The 22,987-nt window shown below is 38.1% G+C and overlaps 1 protein-coding gene across 3 annotated transcripts in view; it reads right to left on the minus strand.

The window, feature by feature from the left end:
* Window positions 1-5,784: 5,784 nt before the first annotated feature.
* LOC132640968 (NADH-cytochrome b5 reductase-like protein) overlaps window positions 5,785-22,987 on the minus strand; it is a 34,182-nt gene continuing 16,979 nt past the window's right edge. For all 3 annotated transcript variants that reach the window (XM_060357784.1, XM_060357783.1, XM_060357782.1), the window contains 8 exons: window positions 13,775-13,829; window positions 13,588-13,658; window positions 13,434-13,485; window positions 11,865-11,942; window positions 11,183-11,272; window positions 10,983-11,096; window positions 6,199-6,267; window positions 5,785-6,105 (listed from right to left, as the gene is read on the minus strand). In XM_060357784.1, coding sequence (XP_060213767.1) covers window positions 6,049-6,105; window positions 6,199-6,267; window positions 10,983-11,096; window positions 11,183-11,272; window positions 11,865-11,942; window positions 13,434-13,485; window positions 13,588-13,658; window positions 13,775-13,829 — 586 coding nt within the window. In that variant the 3' untranslated portion in view covers window positions 5,785-6,048. The remainder of the gene's footprint in view (window positions 6,106-6,198; window positions 6,268-10,982; window positions 11,097-11,182; window positions 11,273-11,864; window positions 11,943-13,433; window positions 13,486-13,587; window positions 13,659-13,774; window positions 13,830-22,987) is intronic.

Raw genomic sequence — 22,987 nt, forward strand, 5'->3', positions numbered from 1 at the left:
ATGGATTAATCCTATACAATTTGAGACTAAATTTCTAACACTGACCAGTACTCTGATTATATCCGAGTATATACATTGCAAAATTAGTTGGAATTGTAATTCTTGTCCTTGTTCTCATCTGTCTTCTTGAGCAGTAGACTCCTCATCCATATCGATTTTCCTTTCCTCACCTGCAACTGCTACTTGTAAATTTACGAAGTTATTCTGCACATTGATAACTTGAGACTATTTTTTAGCCTTAGCATTGGCCTGATGTTTCCCCACCTGCTTCTGATTATTATGTTCCTTGCCTGACACTCGTAAATTTACAGAAGTAGCATGTGAGATCTGAATCTGCTTATTTGCAGCACTTTACACAGCCTGACTATGCTTTCCTCCTGAATATACTGTAATTTGTTGCTGCTGAATTTCCTACATATTTGCATTGCCTTTCCCACCTGATTTGCCATGAGTAGAAACACTAGCACGCTTCTGTGTGTTGCTCTTGGTCCCCTGCATTGCACCTGGCATCAATGTGGTATTTTCATTTGGTTTAGGCTGTTTGTAAATACTTATGCTTGGAGTCACAGTGTTATGACTTTCAATCACATTGGCCATTCTTGGAATATCTAGTACAACTGCTAAATCTCTTGGCCTTCATGATTTTGCTTAATTGAGATCTTGTTTCCTGGAGTCACTTCATAACTTAAAGGACACCTATCCACTTCTGGACTACCTGTATTGCCGCTAACATTATGAACATGTAGCTCACTATTCTGCAGGTCTTCCTGAGTGTCAATATGATCAACTTTTTTGCCTTCATCAATTACACCATCTTTACCCTTGCCAAACATGAATTCAACAGGATCCTGTGATGAATCTGATGTGTCAAGAGGTTGTTTATCACTTTCCTTTGCAAGTTGAATCTCACCTTCCTTAGCATCATCCTCAATCTGATCACTCCATAATTTCCTGTCTACTCTATTATCAGTATCAGTAGCAAGAGTAGTAGATGGCACTTCAAGACAAGCTTTGTTGAGAGTAATTAATTCATTAGCAGGATTAGGAGAAGCACTCTCAACCTATTGCCTGTTTTTAATAGGAGAGTATTTCATTTTCCCAGGTGTAAACACAACTGCATTAACATTAAGAGATTTCTCAACACCTATATTCACATCAACAAATGCTTTATCCTTCTAAACTACTGGTGAAGTAAGCAGTTGCTCATCATTCACCTTTCCATTCTTTTGAACTTCGTACTGGTGAAGTAAGGAGGTTCTCAACCATTTTCTCCCCAACTAGTGCCACCTGATTTCCTGATTTTCCCATATTCAAGTCATCTGGTTTTTCCTGTAAGCCATCAAACTTATTAGAAGTTTCAATGCTCTTAGGACCTACAACAATTATTTCCTTACCAATAGTGTTATCTACTTCATTCCCTTGAGGCAAAGCCAACTGTTTATGGCTATTTTCAATAGTTGTATTATCTACTGCAACCAACTGATGTCCCACATCATCTGTAGCAAATTCCACAACTACATCATCACAATTTACTCTCACCTAATGTTGCAAACTTGTTTGTAGTTTACACAGCAGGACTAGAGTTAGGATTAACTACTGCAACTGTGTTCACTACACCATTTGCTTCAACAGTTTTTGGTGATGGTAAAGCCATCTGCTTTTGATTATCCCCCTTATACTTTGCTTGCTTCTTACCCTTGTAATTCTGCCATCTATACAGATCTTTAACAACCTTGCCACTTTGTAATACTTTGCTTCATACTGTGTTTTTTGAAATGAGCTGTTGAATCAAATGATTCTTTTGGTTCTGTTATTAGTATATATATGAAGATTAAATTCATTTATGAAAGATTTACTAAATCATTTTTCATTATCATTTGTAGGTGGTGAAATTGAACAAAAGGATGAAAGAAGTGAAAACATGACTTATGAGGATTGGGTTGATGTTATTGAAAACTGAAAACTTGTGTGTTCCACCTCTTGAATGGTCAAACATTATCTTGATATTTTGCTTTTGTAGTTATTACCTGACATCCAGGATCTTGGATTATTATTTTGGTATGATGTTCGATCTTGTATTATTATTTTGGTATGATGTTGGATCTTGGATTATTATTTTGGTATGATGTTGGATCTTGGATTATTATTTTGGTATGATGTGGGATCTTGGATTATTATTTTGGTATGATGTTGGATCTAGCTTGGATTATAATTTTGGTTATGAATAGCTTCTTTTGATTGATTTATGTATATGTATAGTTTATGTTGTGTCGGCCTATATATAATATCAGTTGCAACAGGGCTATAATATTTGTAACAGTAGCACCATAATACCATAATATCTTATGTAGTAACCCCATAATATGCGTTGCAGTAGGACAGCAACAACCGTTGCAATAGCCCATAATATTTGTTGCAGTAAACCCACAATAATCGTTGCAATAGTCCTAAAAGTAATTGTTGCATTTTAAAAAACCGTTGCATTAGCTCTATAACAACTGTTGCTAAAGGATGAAGCAGTCATAAATAAGTGTAGCAATAGAGTTAAATAACCGATGCAAAAAGCTATATCGCAATGGTTCGTAGCCGTTGCAATAAGGACATAACCGTTGCAATAATCTTGAAGGGTAAACCGTTGCGATAGGTTAATCTATTGCAACGGTTTTCTGAACTGTCGCAACTAACCGCCGCAATAGACCTATTGCAACGCAATCTGTTGCAACAATCTCCAAAACCGTTGCAGTAGCACTATAGCAACAGAAAAACAATCTACCGCGACAGAAACCGAACTGTTACCATAGCCAGAATTTCCAGTAGTGATGGTACTAGTATATCACATATACCCAACGATAAATTGATTCAAAAATAAAACAGGCAGATGAAGAAAATGAGATAAAATGAGGAGAGCATGAAATATATACTAAAAAGGGTTGCCACTGACTTAAATCTACGGTCCATATTTACGGACCGTAAAAATTATAGGTCCATATATTTGGGCCGTAAAATGCCAACAATGGCTCATCCCTGTTGTTATCAATTTACAGTAGGGGTCAAACCAAATATACAGTCCGTAAAACCCAATTTTTACCGAAACGCATTCTCATCGATTCGTTTAACCTCTAATCCTTCCAACACATACTAAGCATGGACTTAAACCTCGTATACTCAAGATGAACACGTTTAATCTTATAAACCTCGAAGATAATTCCGCTCACCAAATCTGTAACAACCAACTCACGAAGAAACTTAAGGTACAAAAGTACGGGGTGTAACACAATGAATGGAATGTAAAGACCTAGCATTATCCGACTCAGTGAGCTTACAAATGTTACTGTGCTCGAGGGTGAACTACTGCGATTTACAAACCTCGTGTAGTGAGCCTTAGTTGTATCAACACGAAGATGTAGTATTAGAACAATACGGAGCTACTTATAAGTGGGAAGATTGTCAACCTAGAAGCAGAACCCAAGGGGGAATAATTGATTCAGAGCTGAAAAAGATTGAACGAAGCTGATCAAAGGGCACTTGAAGATGTATAAAGTTGTTATATGTTTGTCATCATCAAAAAGGGGAGAAATTATTAAGTAGTTGTTGCATCAATGATAGATGATGAGCTCATATTGAAGTTTTGATGATTTGACAAATAATGTACCCAAGGACAATCAAGGGAGACATAATTTGAAGAACCAGACATCTAAATAGATCTCCAAGTATTTCAGTGAAGCAGTCATATCAACAAAGGAACTGATCCTTACTATCACGCCACACTGGAGACTTAAAAGTTATTTCATGCCAACTAGGAGGAAACAGGATATTGACTGATTCCTATTTGATGAAAGGATGAATTTCAAGTTATGAAAATATTACCATAAGTTGATTAACATGAAATTAGCATAAAATAGGAGAACATAGCTGACACACATACAAGGAAATAAAGGAACATCCAAGTCAAACAAGGTTTGATTTTCGAGTACTATTATGAAACAAAAATTCAGTTGAATTCAACAATCAAGGGAGGCAACTACTTCTATATATACACATACGAACAAGCTTTAGAGCTTAACCACAACCACAATCCAACTAGAGAAAAAGTGAGTGCAATCAACACTTAATCTTAAGAAGAGCCAACTATAAGTCGACGAAAAACCGGAGCATATCAAGATTTATCTTTAAGTTCTTTATGCTTCTATGTTCTCCTTTTTTTTCTTTTTCTTTTTAACACTGCAGTTCTCTAACAAGGTCATTCACTAATCAACAGACCCATGGTTGAACGGAAGTTCGACTCTACCTGTTTATTTAAGAGGCTAAGCTCAACATTAAATATGAATTCGTTTAAAATTTCAAGGATTATCACTTAAAGGAATCTATAAGGCAGATACATAACTAGTTTCAGAGTGTTGACAAGTTATTCTGGGAAGGTACTATTATTTAGAAAAAAAAAATATTACATAATAACTATAAATCACAATTTTTATAACTAAATTACATTTGAAATGTTTGAATAATCCCGGTTAACAGAAAACACTCTTACACTAGTACCAATAATTATGACATGTAAAATAAAGTCAGGAAAATTTAATTAAGGGTGACTTTCTAGTTTCAAAATTAGGAATGGGTGACTCAAGTTTTTTTTAATAAGTGTTTTAAAAGCCCCCAAGTTTTATTATTTACACAATGCCCCTACCTCCCCTCACCCCACCCCCTCCCTCTCTCCCTTTCCTCCCTCCTCTGCCGCTGCCGCCACCGCCACCACCACCTCTTGCGCCGCCACCACCACCACCTCCTCATCCTCTTCTCCCTCCTCCACTATCATTATCTCCGCCTTCTCCTCCGCCATCACTTTTTCTGTCTCCTTTCCCTCTGCTCCGCCTTCTTCACCTCACTTTCCACCTTCACCTTCTGCAGAAAATCCAACAACTTCGGCAAATTGTTGCAACAAAATTTCATAGTTGTTGCGACAAGTTCGATAATTGTTGCAACAACTCGACAAATACTGAGGCGCTGCAACAAATTTCGTAGTTATTGCAACAAATATCGATAGTTATTGCAACAAATTTCAGTTATTGTTGCAACTTCTAAAATTGTTGAATTTTGTGCAAATTTTTTTAATGGCTTGTTTTTTCTTCTGTTTTTTCAAATTTTATCCACAAAATCCTTACTGTCAAAGCAACACGATCCATAAAATAAGAAAACAAAAAAAGGAGAACAAGAAGAATACGCCATGAGGAGGAGGAGAGAAAAAATGACAGAGAGAAAGAATAAGAGAAAGAAGAAGAAGAAGAAGAAGAAGAAGAAGAGAAGGAAAAAAAATATGAAGAGATAAAAAAGGAGAGGGAGAACTTAAATTTTGAAATTGAAAAATAGGAGGTAAATCTTTTTAAAAAATTCGAAATTCTAATCTTACCCCCAAATTCTTAATGGTTATAATAATTAGGCCCATATTTCATTTAATCTCAGTTGACCCAGTCAAATCGCCATTTCTCTTGAAGAGTACCTTTAATTAAATTTTCTCATGAAACCAAGTTAGTAATTTAGTTTATTCAACTTTCAATTTGATCTTGAAAATGATGTTTGTGTCAGACTAACAGTTACAGTTTGCGGGAATGGGAGAAAACATCATATCAGGTAGTTTATGGCCACTCTTCAGGAGCTTCTCCAGCCAAAAAACAGAAAATAAAAGGAGCATAATTAGCATCAATAAGACGTTTTGTTATTCTTGTTGGAGCATAAAACAGTACCATATTGCTTCTTGTCCACATGTGAAACTATAAAAGGACCATAAAATGATATAAAAGAGAGATTTACCTCCATAAATTCAGTTACTACTAGGTCAGTAAGTGTGGACAGATATAAAGTTTTTTAATGTTCGCCCTAGAATTATTTTCTAGATGTTCCAAAAATTTCTCACTTCAGACAATCTATACAAGGACCTGCGGGAAACATCATGAACGCCAAACCGTCGCTTTATGTTGTAGAAGATTGTGCTTTTTTCCAAAGAAAAGGTTTTTATTCAATAGAAGGCAATGGAACATAACGTTAACAAACTCATTAAAATTTGTAAACCATGTTTTTTGTGAAGCCCACATCCTTGAGTAGTCCAGTTAACTGTGACAAAGCAAACATAAAAATCGTTTGAGGCAACCACGGAATACTAAGAAACAGGAAAATGAAATTGTGTTGCTAGATAGAATAAAGTACCTCGCCTTGCTCACGTGGATTTGGCTTTTCGCCAGATAAATGTTTTATCATCCCAGGAGGGCCACATACCTGGACACCAATAGAGAGTTCCGATGATTCCCATAACAAATCTTAAAGTCATTCCGAAACAAATTCAGAAATCAGTGATTCTTCTTGCAGTGTATAACACATATCACTTGCCCTAACCCAGTCACTCAACATCACCAACTTTTCAATAGCTGTCCCCAACCTAACCCCTAAATTATCATGAGCAGCAAAATACTACGATACTAAACCAACTACCAGCTATAGTCCTTGAAGTTACCATACATACTGGAGTACCTTGAGAGTTGTATCTAATTTGTTATAAAGGCCACCAAGTTAGTTTTTAAAGTCTTACAATTTAGTTCAACCTTTATTTCTTCTATGCATTAGCACCCTTTGTAGTAGTAAGATATTACAGATGTCAGAGTGTTTAATTGCATGATTCCTTTCCAGAGAATTCTATGCTCTATATAAGCTGTAGTAAGGGTCCATTTGGAGTACGACAAAATGAATGAAACATCTATTACTCTTTCCATCCCTTTTTCTTCGTTCTTCTTCGCCAATCCCTTCTTACTCTCCTCCACCTCTTCTGTAATTTTAGCTTTGTTGAGTTACAATCATGAAAAATGGAATCAGAGACAATGCTCCTCGGAGTTCACTCTGTTGGCATGTCCAACGAAGCTTCTACTTCTAATTATCTTCCTCTATTTCCCCTTCGCCGCTAGGCGTGGGCAACGAAACGAGCCGACTCGGCATTCTGCTCGGCTCAGCTCGATTTCCGTCAAAATTTGACTCATTTTCGATAAAGCTCGGGCTCGATTCAGCTCGGTTGGCTCGCTTTAGTCAAGTAATGATTACTTTAAAATTAAATTTCATCAATTAAACTTAGTTAAGTTAGCAATATGTCAATTTAATAAGGGAAAAGGGTCAAATTGCCCCTCTATTATGCGAAAATGATTTTTACCCTCCGTTATACTATTGGTGCAAAAATACACTTGTCGCTACCTAAATAGTTCAAATATACCCCTCCTCCATTAAGGCTGTCCAAGGTGCACATCCAATTCCATGTGGAACTGACATTTTGATGAGGTGCACGCCACGTGGCATGACACCTCAATGCCTCAACCCAGTTTACCTCTCCCCTTTGCTTGTTCTTCCACCACTAGCATTTCCTTCTCCTCCACCCTGGCCACCACTAATATGTGTAACATGACCTATTGTGTAAGCAAATATCATACTCAAAACACAAGTGGAAGTGTTTGAATTAAACAGCCATATCGAATATTAATTTCCGGCAACAATCTAATTGAAAAGTCTTCACACCCATTCACTAGTCTGCTCTGGGTATTACCAACCACACTTTAACTCCCAAATCACACAACAACAACAACAACAACAACCCAGTGAAATCCCACAACGTGGGGTCTGGGGAGGGTAGAGTGTACGCAGACCTTACTCCTACCAAGGTAGGATGGCTGTTTCCGAGAGACCCTCGACTCAATAAAAACATAAAAAGAGGTCAGATACGGCTAAGAGATTCAAAGCGATATGGAAATGAAGTAACGCAAGCGACACAGATAACATAGAATAATCAAAGCACAGGAAATAACAGATAATAGCATAATAGCATAAATTAGAGCACAAGAAATTATACTACGATAATGCGACTATTAATAAGGCAGGGTAATGAGACTATCTACGAGCCTTCTACCCTAATATGGGTCCTCCAAACCCTCCTATCTAAGGTCATGTCCTCGGTAAGCTGTAACTGCGCCATGTCGTGTCTAATTACCTCTCCCCAATACTTCTTTGGCCTACCCCTACCTCGTCTGAAACCATCCATGGCCAACCTCTCACACCTCCGCACTGGGGCATCCGTGTCTCTCCTCTTCACATGCCCAAACCATCTCAATCTCGCTTCTCGCATCTTGTCTTCCACCGAGGCCACTCCCACCTTGTCCCGAATATCCTCATTCCTAATCCTGTCACTCCTGGTGTGGCCACACATCCATCTCAACATTCTCATCTCAGCAACTTTCATCTTTTGAACGTGAGAAACCTTAACTGGCCAACACTCCGCCCCATACAACATAGTCGGTCTAACCACCACTTTGTAGAACTTTCCCTTAAGTTGTGGTGGCACCTTCTTGTCACATAGCACTCCGGAAGCAAGCCTCCATTTCATCCACCCTGCCCCAATACGATGTGTGACATCATCGTCAATCTCCCCGCTGCCTTGCATAATAGACCCAAGATACTTGAAACTACTTTTCTTCTGGATGACTTGGGTACCAAGCCTCACTTCCAAGCCGGCCTCCTGAGGTGCTTCACTAAACTTACACTCTAAGTACTCTGTCTTGGTCCTACTCAGCTTAAACCCTTTAGACTCCAGAGTTTGTCTCCAATCCTCCAGCTTAGCGTTAACTCCGCTACGAGTCTCATCGATCAGGACTATGTCATCCGCGAAAAGCATACACCATGGCACCTCACCTTGAATTTGCCGCGTCAATCCATCCATCACCAAGGCAAATAAGAACGGACTAAGAGCTGATCCTTGATGCAACCCCATCACAACTGGAAAGTGCTCTGAGTCTCCTCCTACTGTCCTTACCCTGGTTTTGGCTCCCTCATACATGTCCTTGATCACCCTAATGTACGCCACAGGTACACCTTTAGCCTCCAAGCATCTCCATAGGATTTCTCTTGGGACTTTGTCGTAAGCCTTTTCTAGGTCAATGAATACCATGTGTAAGTCCCTTTTCCTCTCCCTATACTGCTCCACCAGTCTCCTCACAAGATGGATGGCTTCTGTAGTTGAGCGTCCCGGCATGAATCCGAACTGATTCTCTGAAATAGACACGCCTTTCCTCACCCTCATCTCCACCACCCTTTCCCACACTTTCATAGTATGGCTTAGTAGCTTGATACCTCTATAGTTGTTGCAACTCTGGATATCTCCCTTGTTCTTGTATAGAGGGACCATTACACTCGACCTCCAGTCTTCAGGCATCATTGCCGTCTTAAATATGACATTAAACAACCTAGTCAGCCACTCCAAACCTGTCGGGCCCGCACTCTTCCAAAATTCCCCAGGAATCTCGTCAGGTCCGGTCGCTCTTCCCCTGCGCATCCTACGAACAGCACCCTTAACCTCCTCAACCTTAATACTCCTGCAATACCCAAAATCTTGACGCCTTCCAGTATGTTCTAGACCTCCCAACACAATGTCTCTGTCCCCTTCTTCATTTAAGAGTTTGGAGAAGTATGACTGCCATCTCCGTCTAATGAGAGTCTCCTCTACCAATACTTTGCCATGCTCGTCCTTGATGCACTTCACAAATTCGTATAAATATAAATAAGAAAAAAATGAAGTTTTGGGCAGCGGTTTTGTTTTGTGTCTTGTAGCTACCAGTAGCATTAATGGCACAAGATGTTGGTGCTCTTGTTAGTAAAGACATGTTTGAGAGAATGCTACTGCATCGCGATGAAACCAAATGTGCTACCAAAGGATTCTATACTTATGATGCATTCATATCAGCTGCAAGGTCCTTTGGAGCTTTAGGAACTACCGGAGACACCAACACTCACAGGAAGTTTCACTTTCACGTTAGATAAATAAATAGTGGTGGTTATGGGGGTGTTAATGGTGGAAAAGGTGGTAGAGGGGAAGGAAATACGTGTGGTGGAAGAACAAATGGAGGGGAGGGGTAAAATGGGTTGGGGTGCTGAGGTGGCATGTTAACTCCTCCGTTACGGCTGTCCAAGGATGCCTAATCCCACGTTGCACTGACATTTTGATGAGGTACACGCCACATGGCATGCCACCTCAGCACCCCAACTCATTTTACCCCTCCCCTCCAATAGTATATTTGAACCATTTAGGTAATGGTAGGGGTATTTTTGCATCACTAGTATAACGGAGAGTACAATCAATCATTTTCGCATAGTAATGAGGCAAATTTAACCCTTTTCCCATTTAACAATATTAATTAATTTAATAAATTTATAATTTTGTACTTCTTTAATTAATTCAATGTAATTACATTTTTTATATATATCATTTAAGACTACTTTATGGGTGGTACGGCATGCAATTAAAATTTTGAATTTAGGAATTAAAATTAAAAAAAAATCATATTGTACAAAAAAAATAGAATTTATTGTTGCCTGATTTTTACTTTTTGCCCGAAAGTACTACTCAATATTCAACTTTAAGTTAACCTCATTTGAATTTGAGTTCTAATTTAAACTAATAATGTATATAATTTAATCACCCCTGGATGCAATTACCAATTTAAACTAGTAATGTTATATTTTCCTTAATTGACAAATTTATTATGAATTTAATTATTTCTAACAGGATAGCACTACCCGGAACTAAACGGTAAAGAGCTAATTCAAGCTCAAGCTCAGTTATACTTTTTAACAAAGCTCAGCTCGGTGTTGTACGAACCTCGGTTGGGCTTAGCTCGCTCTTGACGCCTAGGCCTATTCACCGCTATGCTCGTTTTCTCGCCGGTTTTAGCTAAATCAGCAGCTAAAACCTTTTTTCCCCACCATTACCACTAGTCCAACTCTGAGTCGATGAATATCCTTTATGTCTACAATGTTTTTCATGAGATTGTTGGTACTCAATTTTTCTCTCAAAGCCATCAAGAACTTAGAGTGCTTTAAAGGAGCATGGGATGAAGCTTTCATACAAAAATTTGAACAGACTGGCCTTTGAGGTACTGACAATTAAGCCTCTTACAGAAACTTACAAGGATAAGTGTATCATCACCAGGCAGAGGTAGTCCTTTCACAACCATGTCCTTCGATACGTAACCTATACCGCCTCTCCAATCATTGGTTGGATTATCTACAGTGTAAAATACCTGGATATTTCCATAGAGAACATGTTGATTTTAATCAGGAAAAAGAGGGAAGAAGAACAATATTTCGTATTAAACTCTGTTACTACCTTGAGATTCAGGTGGGTGGCTGCAAGTACATCAAGTTTCTTCTTTAGCAGTATGTCATCAGGTGACACATTAGCATAAACCAACGAGACCTGAAAGAAAAAAAAAAGACCATGAGATGTTTACACGTTAATAAAGGAAATCTAGCTAAGAATACATCAGCGCCAAATGCTGCCAGCAAAGTGCATCTTTCCAACTGGGTGTCAAATTCGATCAGTTCAGTTGGTTTTGAATTAAACAAGTTCAATTTAAGTTCACTCAATAGATAGGTAAATGGATAACTGAACCGATATACTATCAATTTGGTTTTCAGCTTGGGCCTCTTTTGGACATAATTGATTGCTTCATGCTACAAAAAAAAACTTTGTTTGCCTTAAATTTGTAGAAATTAACTGCCGCACATTCTCCAATCAAAGACTAATATTAAAAATTAAAAATGATAGATCTAATATTTAGATAAATTATTTTAGAAAACTAAACAGGAATCTTTTTTGTAAAGTTTACGGTCTTTTCAACTTAGAACCCGAAAAATCAAAATCGTGAAAGTGAAAAACCCAACTGTAGAAACTGAAAGACTTTCACAATCCGGTTGATTTACTTGGTTAGCGCCAAAGTGATGCACACCCCTAACATTACTGACTTGTGGATGACAAATGCACAAAAATATTGGATCAATTAACATACCTGAGTATTATCATCAGGGTTCTTAAGAATGGCCTCTATCACCTGGAGCATTGGAGTGATGCCACTGCCCCCTGCAATCTGGCATTGGAAGAATGAGTTCAAATTCTATTTTATTTAGACCAGATACACATGAATGGATGCACAATATAATTCATCCCCAACAGGTATCTGATAGAAATATCTATTGAGTATTGTACAGATAGTGAAATTCTTAATTAAAACTATGCTCGCACTAGGTAAAGAAATTTTATTAAAATAATCACTGGAACCTGATAAAGCTAAATAACACCTGCATATTTCAATCAAAAGAACCTTAATGCTCATGTTCACAATACAAGCTTTATCTAGCAGAGAGATCCTAGAGTTCAGGATATTGTTAAGTCATCAACACACGATCATTCACAAGTAAAGTTTGAGTTTTGTTATTTACAAGCAGCGTATAACTAGACTTAACAAATAGTTCTTAAAATAGGTTATTACAGGCACCGCCGTTATCGAAAAAAATAAAAGGCAATTATCGGCAGGAATTGTTGTTTCTCATTAACGGCTTAATTTGACAACAGGTATAGTGATGGCAAAAGTAGCTCATAAAAAACATGATCTGCCCACAACCCGCCAAAATGACCCACTCATTTATTAGCTTAGCCATTGTGACCCACCCTATTCAGCCCATCTAAGAGTTGGGCTGATATGTAGCCCAAATTGACCAATGAAAATCCTAGTCAAAACATTTTTCAAAACTTTACTTTGTTTGATATTAGTATATTAGGTTATTGAACAAATAATGAAAATAAACAAAGAAATCAAAACTTGGTAAGAGTTGGGCCCCTTGGCTTATGACCCATCGTTCAGCCCATTTCAACCCAAGTAACCTTTGGGCGGGTTAATGACCATCGCATTTATTAACTTAGTCCATTTTGACCGGTCCAAATTCTGACCCAACCCGCCCATTTGACACCCCTATTAAGGTAACTTCACCGGTTAACAACTATGATTGACTCGGCGTACATGTAACATACTTTGCCCCAAGTACATAAATCAAACTACTATTAGATAAGACTCTTTTTCTTTGTCTGCATAACTATTATAAACACTTTTTTTTTTTTTTTGGGTTTTATGCTTTCCTCCTCTTCACAGTTACCTTTTTCTGTTTGTATGGAAGATTAATTCCTCTTCTTCACAAGTTTCACATCTGACTCCTCTTGTAATCAGCATGAGTTCCATGTATTTGTGACATAATTGTTTACTGAATATGGCCTAAAGGATGCCATGTATTCTAAGCTGGAGAATATGAACATGAACAACATGCCTTCCACTGATTTCAACTTTTAGCAAGTACAGTACTTCCTCTGCATTATTTACTTCGTTAACAAGCATAATAAAGGGGAGGACACAGCAGAAATAAGTGCTATTCAATTGAAAGCACTAAATCCGCAGAGTAGTCTGCTTGCTCAAAACTCATCCCAACAAAGTTAGTAATTTCTACATAACTTCCTAATCTTACCATGAATTAGAGTCTCAACCTAATCATACTGTAATACTTCTAAATTGCAGTGTCACAGCTCTTACCATGCCTATATGTTTCTTCATGTTTGGACTGTAACGCAATTTCTCAATGGGCCTGCACAAATAGAACGCCATCGTTGACTTGTAAACTAAACAAGAACAATAAAATTACAAAAGAAATAATCTCTGCTAGAATGTACTATGTTGTATAACGGACCCTTTCACTGCAAGTACATCGCCCGGTTTTAAGCTTGCAAAATGCTGGCTCATTTTCCCTTCTGGATAAACCTACAATTTGTATAAAGTTTCCAAAAAACATTGTAAAAGAAAAGCAAGTTAAGGAAAATGTTCTACCAGTTAGATCAGGAGTAAGGTAATATAATGTAGGAATACTAAAAGGATACCTTAATTAACAGATCAAAGTATCCATTGGCTTCTGGATCAGATATAGGAGTATAACTGAAAACAGGAACATAGCATCTTGTAATATTCCAAAAATATAGGGGGCATTTTAGATAAAACAAAAAGAAAGCAAGAAAAAAAAATATAGAGAAGAGATGCAATTGGGCTAAGAAGGCCCACGTGTAAAGCAAAGGGAAAATGGTTTGGGTTGTCTGAAGCTTTTAGTAAAGCACTAAAGCAGCGAAAGGAAAAATAAGCTTCTTCACAGGAAGCTTTCCTTACGTGAGAAACAGCGAGAGAGAAATAAAGAAGAGAACTTTGGCTATCGAATTGGAGGAGATTTGACGTGGGATTGATCTATAGCATTGGATTCACTGAATTACGGGTAATCCGAAAATGCATCGGGTCCAAGATTCGACCCCGCTGACCACGGGTTGACTTTTATGACACTTAAATTTATGAGGTGAATCCTATAAGGGTAATTGACTCTATTATTGAATGTTTTGCGTACATTGGGGGCATTCCACAGAGATTGGACACGGGAACCAGTAGAGAATCTGCACACTTAGCTTGGATACGAGGCAAGTGAAGATCTTAACCCCTTGATTGCTTGTATTCTTAAAATCATGATTTCTAATGTTGCATAACTGCTTTAGAAATGTGTTTTAACTGTCTAAGAAGATCTGGAAGTCAAAAGCTCCCTAGAAAGTTACATGTTTACATGGTTGGTAGCATGAGCACTTACAAAGGAGAGGAACTAAATTACGTCCAAGATGTTATTTATGTGTGGAAAAGGTAAAAACTTTCGCTCATTTGTATTTGCATTGCACCATTACCTCTCACAGTATTATGCCAAACAACCCCTATTAGCTTTTGAATTGTTTGGATCAACCAAACATGAATAAAAGCCAAGCGAAGTGGTGGACCACCACCATTGCGAGTATCTGGTGGACAATATGGAGGGAAAAGAACTCAAGGTGTTAAGAAAACAAGCAAAGATCCATACAGAAGATCAAAATGAATTGTTTGTTGTCATTATCATTTTGGTGTAAAGAAGAAATTTTTAAATGAAAATGAATGCACGATAGATTTCTTGGAGGCCGTACAGGAATAGAAAAAGAATACAATACTGTCGTTCCTATTTGAGCAGCTAATATACATATCTTTTCAGCACTTTGTTAGTGCCTTTTTTAATAAAACTATTACCTTAGTGTCATCTAAATACAACTGTATTTAAAAAACACTGGTAATGTTGTATTCCTCCAGCATACTTGATGGAGACCCTCAAAAAAAAAAAAAAAAAAAGAGCAAAGTAAGAAAGACAGAAACATACTTACAGAGCTCCTAGAAAATCTACAAGTTGTTCTGTTTCCTCTATACATTGTACTTTACACCAATAATAAAAAGATAAAATGTAATTCCATTTAACTTTCTGAATAGAATTGGAACTATCTTCAGAACATCTCCCATTCCTCTCCCTCCACACAGTCCACCAAATGCAGGAGAGGATTATTGCCCACTACTTCTTCTGGCTCTTGCTTCCTCTCCCTTTTTCTGAATAGAATTGGACCTATCTTCAAAACATTTCTCATTCCTCTCCCTCCACACAGTCCACCAAATACAGGAGGGGATTATCCTCCACCACTTCTTCGGCTCTTGCTTCCTCCCATTTTGGTAGCAGGTCTACTGTGTGCTCAGGCATGGTCCACTTAACCTCTGGGAGGCTAAGGAAAATTGCCAATATTTGTGCTGTAAATTTGCAATGAAGGAACAGGTGTCTATTTGTCTCCTCTGATTCTTTGCAATGTAAGCATCTGGAAACTAATTGGAATCACTTTCTCTGCAACACTCTCTGCAACACTGCATGGGTAAGACAAGCTCTCCCAACTACCAACCATGTAAAGCATTTTACTTTGATTGGTGTCAGGAATTTCCAGATGTTTTTTCAAGGATCTATGATTCCCCCAGTTTGCTCACTGTTTCCCCTTTTATATGCCCTGTTGACTGAGAAGATCACATCCTTGCTATGTCTTTCCACCTAATTGTGTCAGGGTCAGGTGAGATGCCTTTGAAGCCATCTGTTTTCTTCAGCATTTAGCCAGTCTCTCCACCTCCCAGTCATTCAAGCATCTTCAGAAAAAAAAAAAAAAAAAAAAAGAGATACCATTCGTAAGCGGCATGCATTCATTCACGGTGACATCTGGATTGTTGCATAAGGCAAACAAATCAGGGAAAGATTCCCTCAAGGAATCCTGGTCATTCCAGACATCCTTCAAAACTGAGTCCTTCTACCATTTCCAACCTTAGGTTCACTTCTAGCTTTGGTCATAATGTTCTAATGGATCTCCACACTCCAACCCCATTGATTGTTGCATAAGGCTAACAAATCAGGGAAAGATTCCCTCAAGGAATCCTGGTCATTCTAGACATCCTTCAAAACTGAGTCCTTCTACCATTTCCAACCTTAGGTTCACTTCTAGCTTTGGTCATAATGTTCTAATGGATCTCCACACTCCAACCCTATAAGTGTTAGATACCATGTTTGCAAGGACTAGCCTCGCCATACTTGCAGTGTATGATTTCCCTCCGCAGTGCTTGTTCTTCACCATTGTTGCGAGGGCCAACGCACCTCATTGAATGGTGGAGTCGGTGGGGAGGTTATATGTTAAAAGTTGTGAGTTGGGATCTCATTTGAGACATTTCCATTGGGAAATTTGGGCAGAATATTCTCTAGTTCTCATATCCATCACCAAGGATCCTCAACGTAAGCATCTAATCTCCCTTCTAGTTCTAGCATCCATGGAAGATGGTGAATCTCACCTAGGTCTCCTCTTGAGTTGTAGAAGAAAGGCCTTGTTCTTGGGGAATTCAAGAAAAGAGTTGGTATCTCCACTTGTTGACATAAGATTTATTTCCTAGCTTCGTTTGCAAGTTCGGACGAACATTTCTAGTATGTTTTCGGTAAGAACTCACAGAATGGTGATCGGAAGCCAGGAGTTCAAGTTATATTAGTTTGTAAAGTGGGTTAAGCGGCTGATTTGTATGTTATGAGGTGCGGGAGAAGTTGTTTAGCTGTGTATGGAGCTTGTATGTGGTTAAAAGAAGGTTGGGCGGGGACTACACCAATGAATTGTATGTCTCGGGAGCTCGTCGCTCTCCGATTGTTTAACAACTTGTCGTATAGACAAAGCATGATGTTGGGATGTTGTTATGTTGATATTAGTCCTCGTCTTTAACAGATTGAGCGTACTCCGAAAGGATTGACTCGTCATAGTCATTCGAAAGATTGGGAACCAAGTATATAAGGCTAAACACCTTAATTTTGGAATACCTATTAGTTTCCTAGATATAGAGTTTCATATGTTTGATGTGATCTCCCGAAGGACCTAGATGTGTTCATATGTGAATTGATAGTCATTTGTACATGCTATACCTTAGAATTCCAGAAGTTCTATGTTAGCTCTTTATGCTAGAACTCGTATACTTCTTACGATAAGAGCGTTATAAGGTGTTTAGTTCCTACGGGACTGGTGCTGGTATAGATCCACCCTTAAACTTGAGTGAATTCTTTTATATGCCTCTCGAAGCTATATTGCAAGATATTGAAAGATTAGTTCCACCTTTAGGCTTGAACAAGTTTACTCATATGCGTCTTGAGGTCATGTCTCTTACGGATTGAAAGATAGTCACGTCGTTGGATTTTAAACGAGAAAGGTCTAAAAGTATAAAAGTGTCCTTCCAGGTGTACAAGTTTCTTATGGCCTTCCACTCAACAAGATCTACAAGAAGGAGAACAATGTAGAGGGTGGAGGATGATCAAGGATATGGAAGAACATCTGGAAGAGTATGACACCTACAAAGGTGAAATGTTTCACATGGTTGGTGGTCAAAAGGGCCTGCCTCACTCATGAAGTTCTTCAGAAGAAGGGTATGCCAGTTGTCACTAGGTGTTTTCTATGCAATGAAACTGGAGAGACCAACAATCATTTATTCCTCCACTGCAAATTTACTGCTCAATTATGGGCTATGTTCTTTAATCTTACAAAGGTCAACTGGACTATGCGAGAACATACTGCTGACTTGATGAGCTGCTAGATTAAAAGGGGCAGCAGTAAGAGCCAGAAGAAGTGGTGGAGGATTATACCGTCTTGCATTTGGTGGGCTGTTTGGAAGGAAAGGAATGACAGATGCTTTGAAGACAAACTCAATTCCATCCATAAAGTGAAATGGAATTGTATCGTGTGTTTATATTTTTGGTGTAAAGAAATTTGTATAGAGGAAGAAGAACAAGTAGATGGCCTAGTAGAATTTTTAGGAGCTCTGTAAATTTGTTTTTTCTTTACTTTCTGTTTCTGCAAATTTTTTGGAAGTGGCCAGCATACATTTAATGCTGAGGAATACAATAGTACCAGTTTCAAAAAAAAAAAAATGGTTCTTATGGCCTTCATGGCCTAGCAGTTCCAGAAACTCTTCTATGAGTTCGCGTACGTTTATATACGAACAAGTGCCTCCAGGGCCTATCAGTTTCAGGTCTTTTTATGACTTCACGTACTTCTATAGATATTCTAAAGTTCCAAGTTTCAGTAAGTTCTATGAGTTTCCTGTAGATAATATTCGACGGGTCTAGATATCAGTTAAGTTCATGCTCCTTTATAACGGATTTTCCAAGATATTTCTAACAGGTTTTCTTACTTAATGTTTATAAAATGATGTTACAAATATTTTAGGATGTTGAGCCACATACATTATAGGCTATTGAGCCACAGAGTATGATTTGGAAAAGGGCTAATTAGCCAACTATTACGATTTTACAGATAGAGACCCATGAGACATATACATACTGTTTCACAGCTTTACAGAAAGAGGTCAGTGAGCAATATATACACACACACACACTGTTCCACATATTCAAACAAAGGGCCATAGTGCCTTAGTTTATGTTTTGGGAGCACTCTTAGAAATTGAGAAGGTTTGGGCGATCAACTACAGAAGCTATTCATTTTGTAAGGAGATTGTTGGGGCAGTATAGGGACAGAAAGAGAGACTTACATTTGGTGTTCATTGACCAGAAAAAGGCGTACGATAAAATCCCTAGGGAGGTCCTTTGGAGATGTTCGGAGTCTAGAGGTGTACTTGTGGCCTATATTAGGGCAATTAAGGACATGTATGATGGAGTCAAGACTCGGGTAAGAACAATGGGAGGTGATTCAGAACATCTTTCAGTCGTGATGGAGTTGCACCAGGAAGCAGCACTTAGCCCGTTCCTACTTGCCTTAGTGAGAGATGAATTGACACGACATATCTAATGGGAGGTGTCGTGGTGTATGTTATTCGCAGACGACATAGTATTGATTGACGAGAGGAGCGGAGTTAACGATAGGCTGCAAGTTTGGAGATAGGCCCTCGAGTCTAAAGATTTCAGGTTAAGCAGGACTAAAACAGACTACTTGGCTATGTTGCTCGGACTCTCCTAAAATGATGCCGCACCCGTGTCGGATCCTCACAAAATGCACTACTTTTGAAGGATCCGACACACACCCATCAAAATTTTGAAGAGTCCGAGCAACAGAGCTACTTGGAGTGCAAGTTCAGTGACGTAACGCATAAGACAGAGGTGAAAGTGAAGCTCGATGCACAAGTCATATCCAAGAGAGAAAATTTCAAGAATCTTAGGTCCATAATTCAAGGAGATAGAGGAATTGATGAAGATGTCGCACACCGTATTGGAGCGGAGTGGGTGAAATAAAGGCTTGCATTCGGGTACTATGAGATAAGAATGTGTTGTCAATTGAAAGACGGACGACTCGATAAAGCTAACGGACTTGAGCCAATGAACTTCCAACGAAGTTAAAACGAATAAAAGCTTGAAGGAATTGGCATGAAAGAAGTTAAGAACACAAGAACTAATTAGCAAGCAGTAAGAACAATTACGAGTTGCTAACTAGCTTAGAAGATCAAATAGATTATATGGAAGTGAACGGAAATAATTCAATCGATGAAAAACTTACCTTGTACTCGGATGATTATACGGTTGGACTTTGGTTTTTATACGCTCTGCATAAACATTGACGGACCGTACAATGGCAACGTAAAATGGGAACAGTAAGCAAGAATTTGACCTTCAATTATACGGTGGACAAGTAGGTAATTTGACGCCCCGTATAAAATTATGCGGACCGTAGAAAGTTACCGTATAATGGGAACAGTAGCTTGCTTTTTGGTCTTCAATAATACAGTGGGAAATTGGGCAATTTGACGGGCCGTATAAACCACCGTATATTAGGAACAGTGAGCTGTGTTCCTTGCTTCAATTTGACGTTCCAATTTGACGGGCCGTGGATTTTTATACGGTCCGCATAATGGGTCGTACAATTGCTTCGCTGATGACGTTTTGTACTCGAATTTCTTGGATCTTAGGTCGAATTTTCTGACCTTGTTGACTTCCTTGGGCCCACACAACCTAGTAATTACCTTTTTTTTTGGCTATTTTAACAACTTTTTCACTTGTACTTGGAAAATCTTAGATCAAACCTTCTATTTTGGTCTTCTTCCTCAAGATGAATTTATGAAAGTTCTCAAGAACATGAAGAACATTCAAAACTCCAAGTACCTTAATTCCAACTCGTTTTTCTTCCAACTTTCGGATCTAAGCTCCTCTTGGCCAAGAGGACAAAGCCAAATAAGCTCCTTTTGGCCAGGAGGACAAAGCCCAATATCTATTGAATTCAATTTCACTCTCAATCACCAAGACCCAATTGGTGTTGTTCAAAGCTTGAGGTCTTCAATGGTGATTGACCCAATTCTTGTCCAAATACCTTCAAATTCGAACCCTAACTAGATTTGATACCAAGGAACTCAAATCTAACCTCAAAAACACTCAAATCAAACCACAACAACAATTTTTTTGGAATTTTTGAATTTTTTTTGTTTTTTTGGGATTTTCAACTTATGAACCTAGGATTAAGAATTGTAGGGACAATACTTTAGCCTAAGCTTTGATACCAAGTGATAGAATCCTAATTGAGGAAACTCTAGAACTAAACTAAAATTGCGGAAATTGAAGAAAACAAAAGAGATATTGAGATGAGAAGATTAGAGATAGAGTAAGACCCAATTGATAAAGGAATTATAGGCAAATCTAGGTATGTGAAACCTAAACCCTCCTAATTGATTCCTATTAATGAACCACTACTATTTGAATTCAATAAAAGGAGAAACAACTTGAATCCACAAAGGTGCAACTCCAATTGAAATCAATGGACAAAGGTGTGCAATTCCAACAAAGGATTAACACAACTAAAGCTATATTAACTAAGCTTAACAAACTATCACTCATAAGAGGTTTTCATCATAATTCAAGGTTGGGGGAAAATGAAGACTAAGGGGTCCTTTTATACTAAAGCAAAGGCTGCACTTTGCGCAAATAACCCCCACAAGAAGAAGAACGCAGAGACCTAATTAGGAATTGACCAATTTATTAATATGCTGCCACGTAGGCTTTATAGGATAAACATTACCTATACTATCTCTTCAAGAGTTTTTAAGTTTATAAAATTAGAGTTTCAACTGTACCAATAATAATTAGAGATTAATTTTAATTGCACCAATAATAATTAGAGTTTTAATCTAACTAATAAACCATTTTTTAATTGTAACTGTATATGCTTTGAAGGCACACATTTTTCATTTAAATAAACTTCATATATATTACAAATAAGTATATGCTCTAAGTAAACAAATTTTATTAATTAACAATATTCTTATAGCTATATTTTTAGATTTTTAATTTATTTTTGCCGAATCCCCGCACTCGTACTCATACCTCCTTATCCCCGAATCCTAAAATTTTGATCATGAAGGATCCGACCTTGGGATCCATACCCGTGTCGAACACCTGCACACGAGTCCGAGTAACTTAGGCCTCCTCAATCTCTTCCCAAGCTATCTCCCAAAGGTTGTACACTCGATAGGCCTTCTCTTCAAGCTCCTCCAACGTTTCCCTCTTCATGAATAAGCCTTGTAGCTCTTGGAGTTCCCTTGCTTGACTCCGAGTGAATGGTCTTGAGCTTGTTGGGATCATATCAGATACCATGTCTGTTGAAGTTTTGTTATACGAGATGAAGATTTCTTTCCTTCTTTTCCCATCTGCTGTTGATCTTTCTGGAGCCAGAGGCAGTAAATTCTTTCACTTTAATACCAAAAGTTTTGGTCTATGACTTTTTCTTTTATCTCAAAAGATTTATGACCAGCCGAGAAAAAGGTGTTTCTATCCCCACAAGTTTTAAAAAGATGAATCGGTTGAGGTGATCCTAAGAAAACTGGTTAAAAGGAGTTGAGGAAGAGAAGGTGAGAAAAAGGGACAGAAGTTAGATGAGAGGAAGTGTTACGACGAGAGGAAAATATGAGAGGTGGACGGATAATTGGCCTTCATCGGAGGAGGGAAGGTTGGTTGACATTACTGTGGAGTAACGTTAGCAATTTCTTCGGTGCTGACTTTTAACAACAATAAAAACTTACCATTTCAAAAATAAAATAGGTTGGAACAAATGTGAAGTACTGCAAGTATGACAACCTCTTCAGGGCAGAGGCTTTATAAATTTGACTAGTTGCAGATTTGGCCATCTAGAAACAGTAAGAGAGTGCCGGTCAAAGGCAAACTTGGATGGCAAAATATGTCAACCTTCTTGGCGACAAAGGGGTAAGTGACTGGCTGAAGATTTTGCACATTCAAGAGAAGAGGTGAATGTTCTTGACACGGATTGAAATGGGAAATAGGTCCACAAAAGAGGGGATGACAATGGGAGTAGAGAAAAGCATATAGATGTTTCTCTTTGGTTTTTAATTAACTTGAAAGTCATAAAACACAAGGGTGGTGTCTTAGTAGCCAATAAAAATGGAATAGACCATGGAAGACAAAGATTCAAATCCCAGTAGAAGGAAAAAAGGCTAGGTGGATTTGTCCCATTTGTCTAGCCCTTGGCGGAAAAAGTTATCCGGTACTTCTACGTGTAGAAAGTAGCAGATAATCAATGAAATAGTCTAGGTGCACACAAGCTAGTCTAGACACCATTGCTATAAAAAATTAAGTGGAAATCATATTATCTGAACTGACATAAGATATTATGTTTATGTGTCATCCCTGACTATAGAGTTACTTGTACTCCCAAACAAAGATGTAACCTTTTCACTTATTATTAGAAAAAAGACATAAGCTT

This window comes from Lycium barbarum, chromosome 5 (genome assembly GCF_019175385.1).
Source record: "Lycium barbarum isolate Lr01 chromosome 5, ASM1917538v2, whole genome shotgun sequence".
Taxonomy (NCBI): domain Eukaryota; kingdom Viridiplantae; phylum Streptophyta; class Magnoliopsida; order Solanales; family Solanaceae; genus Lycium; species Lycium barbarum.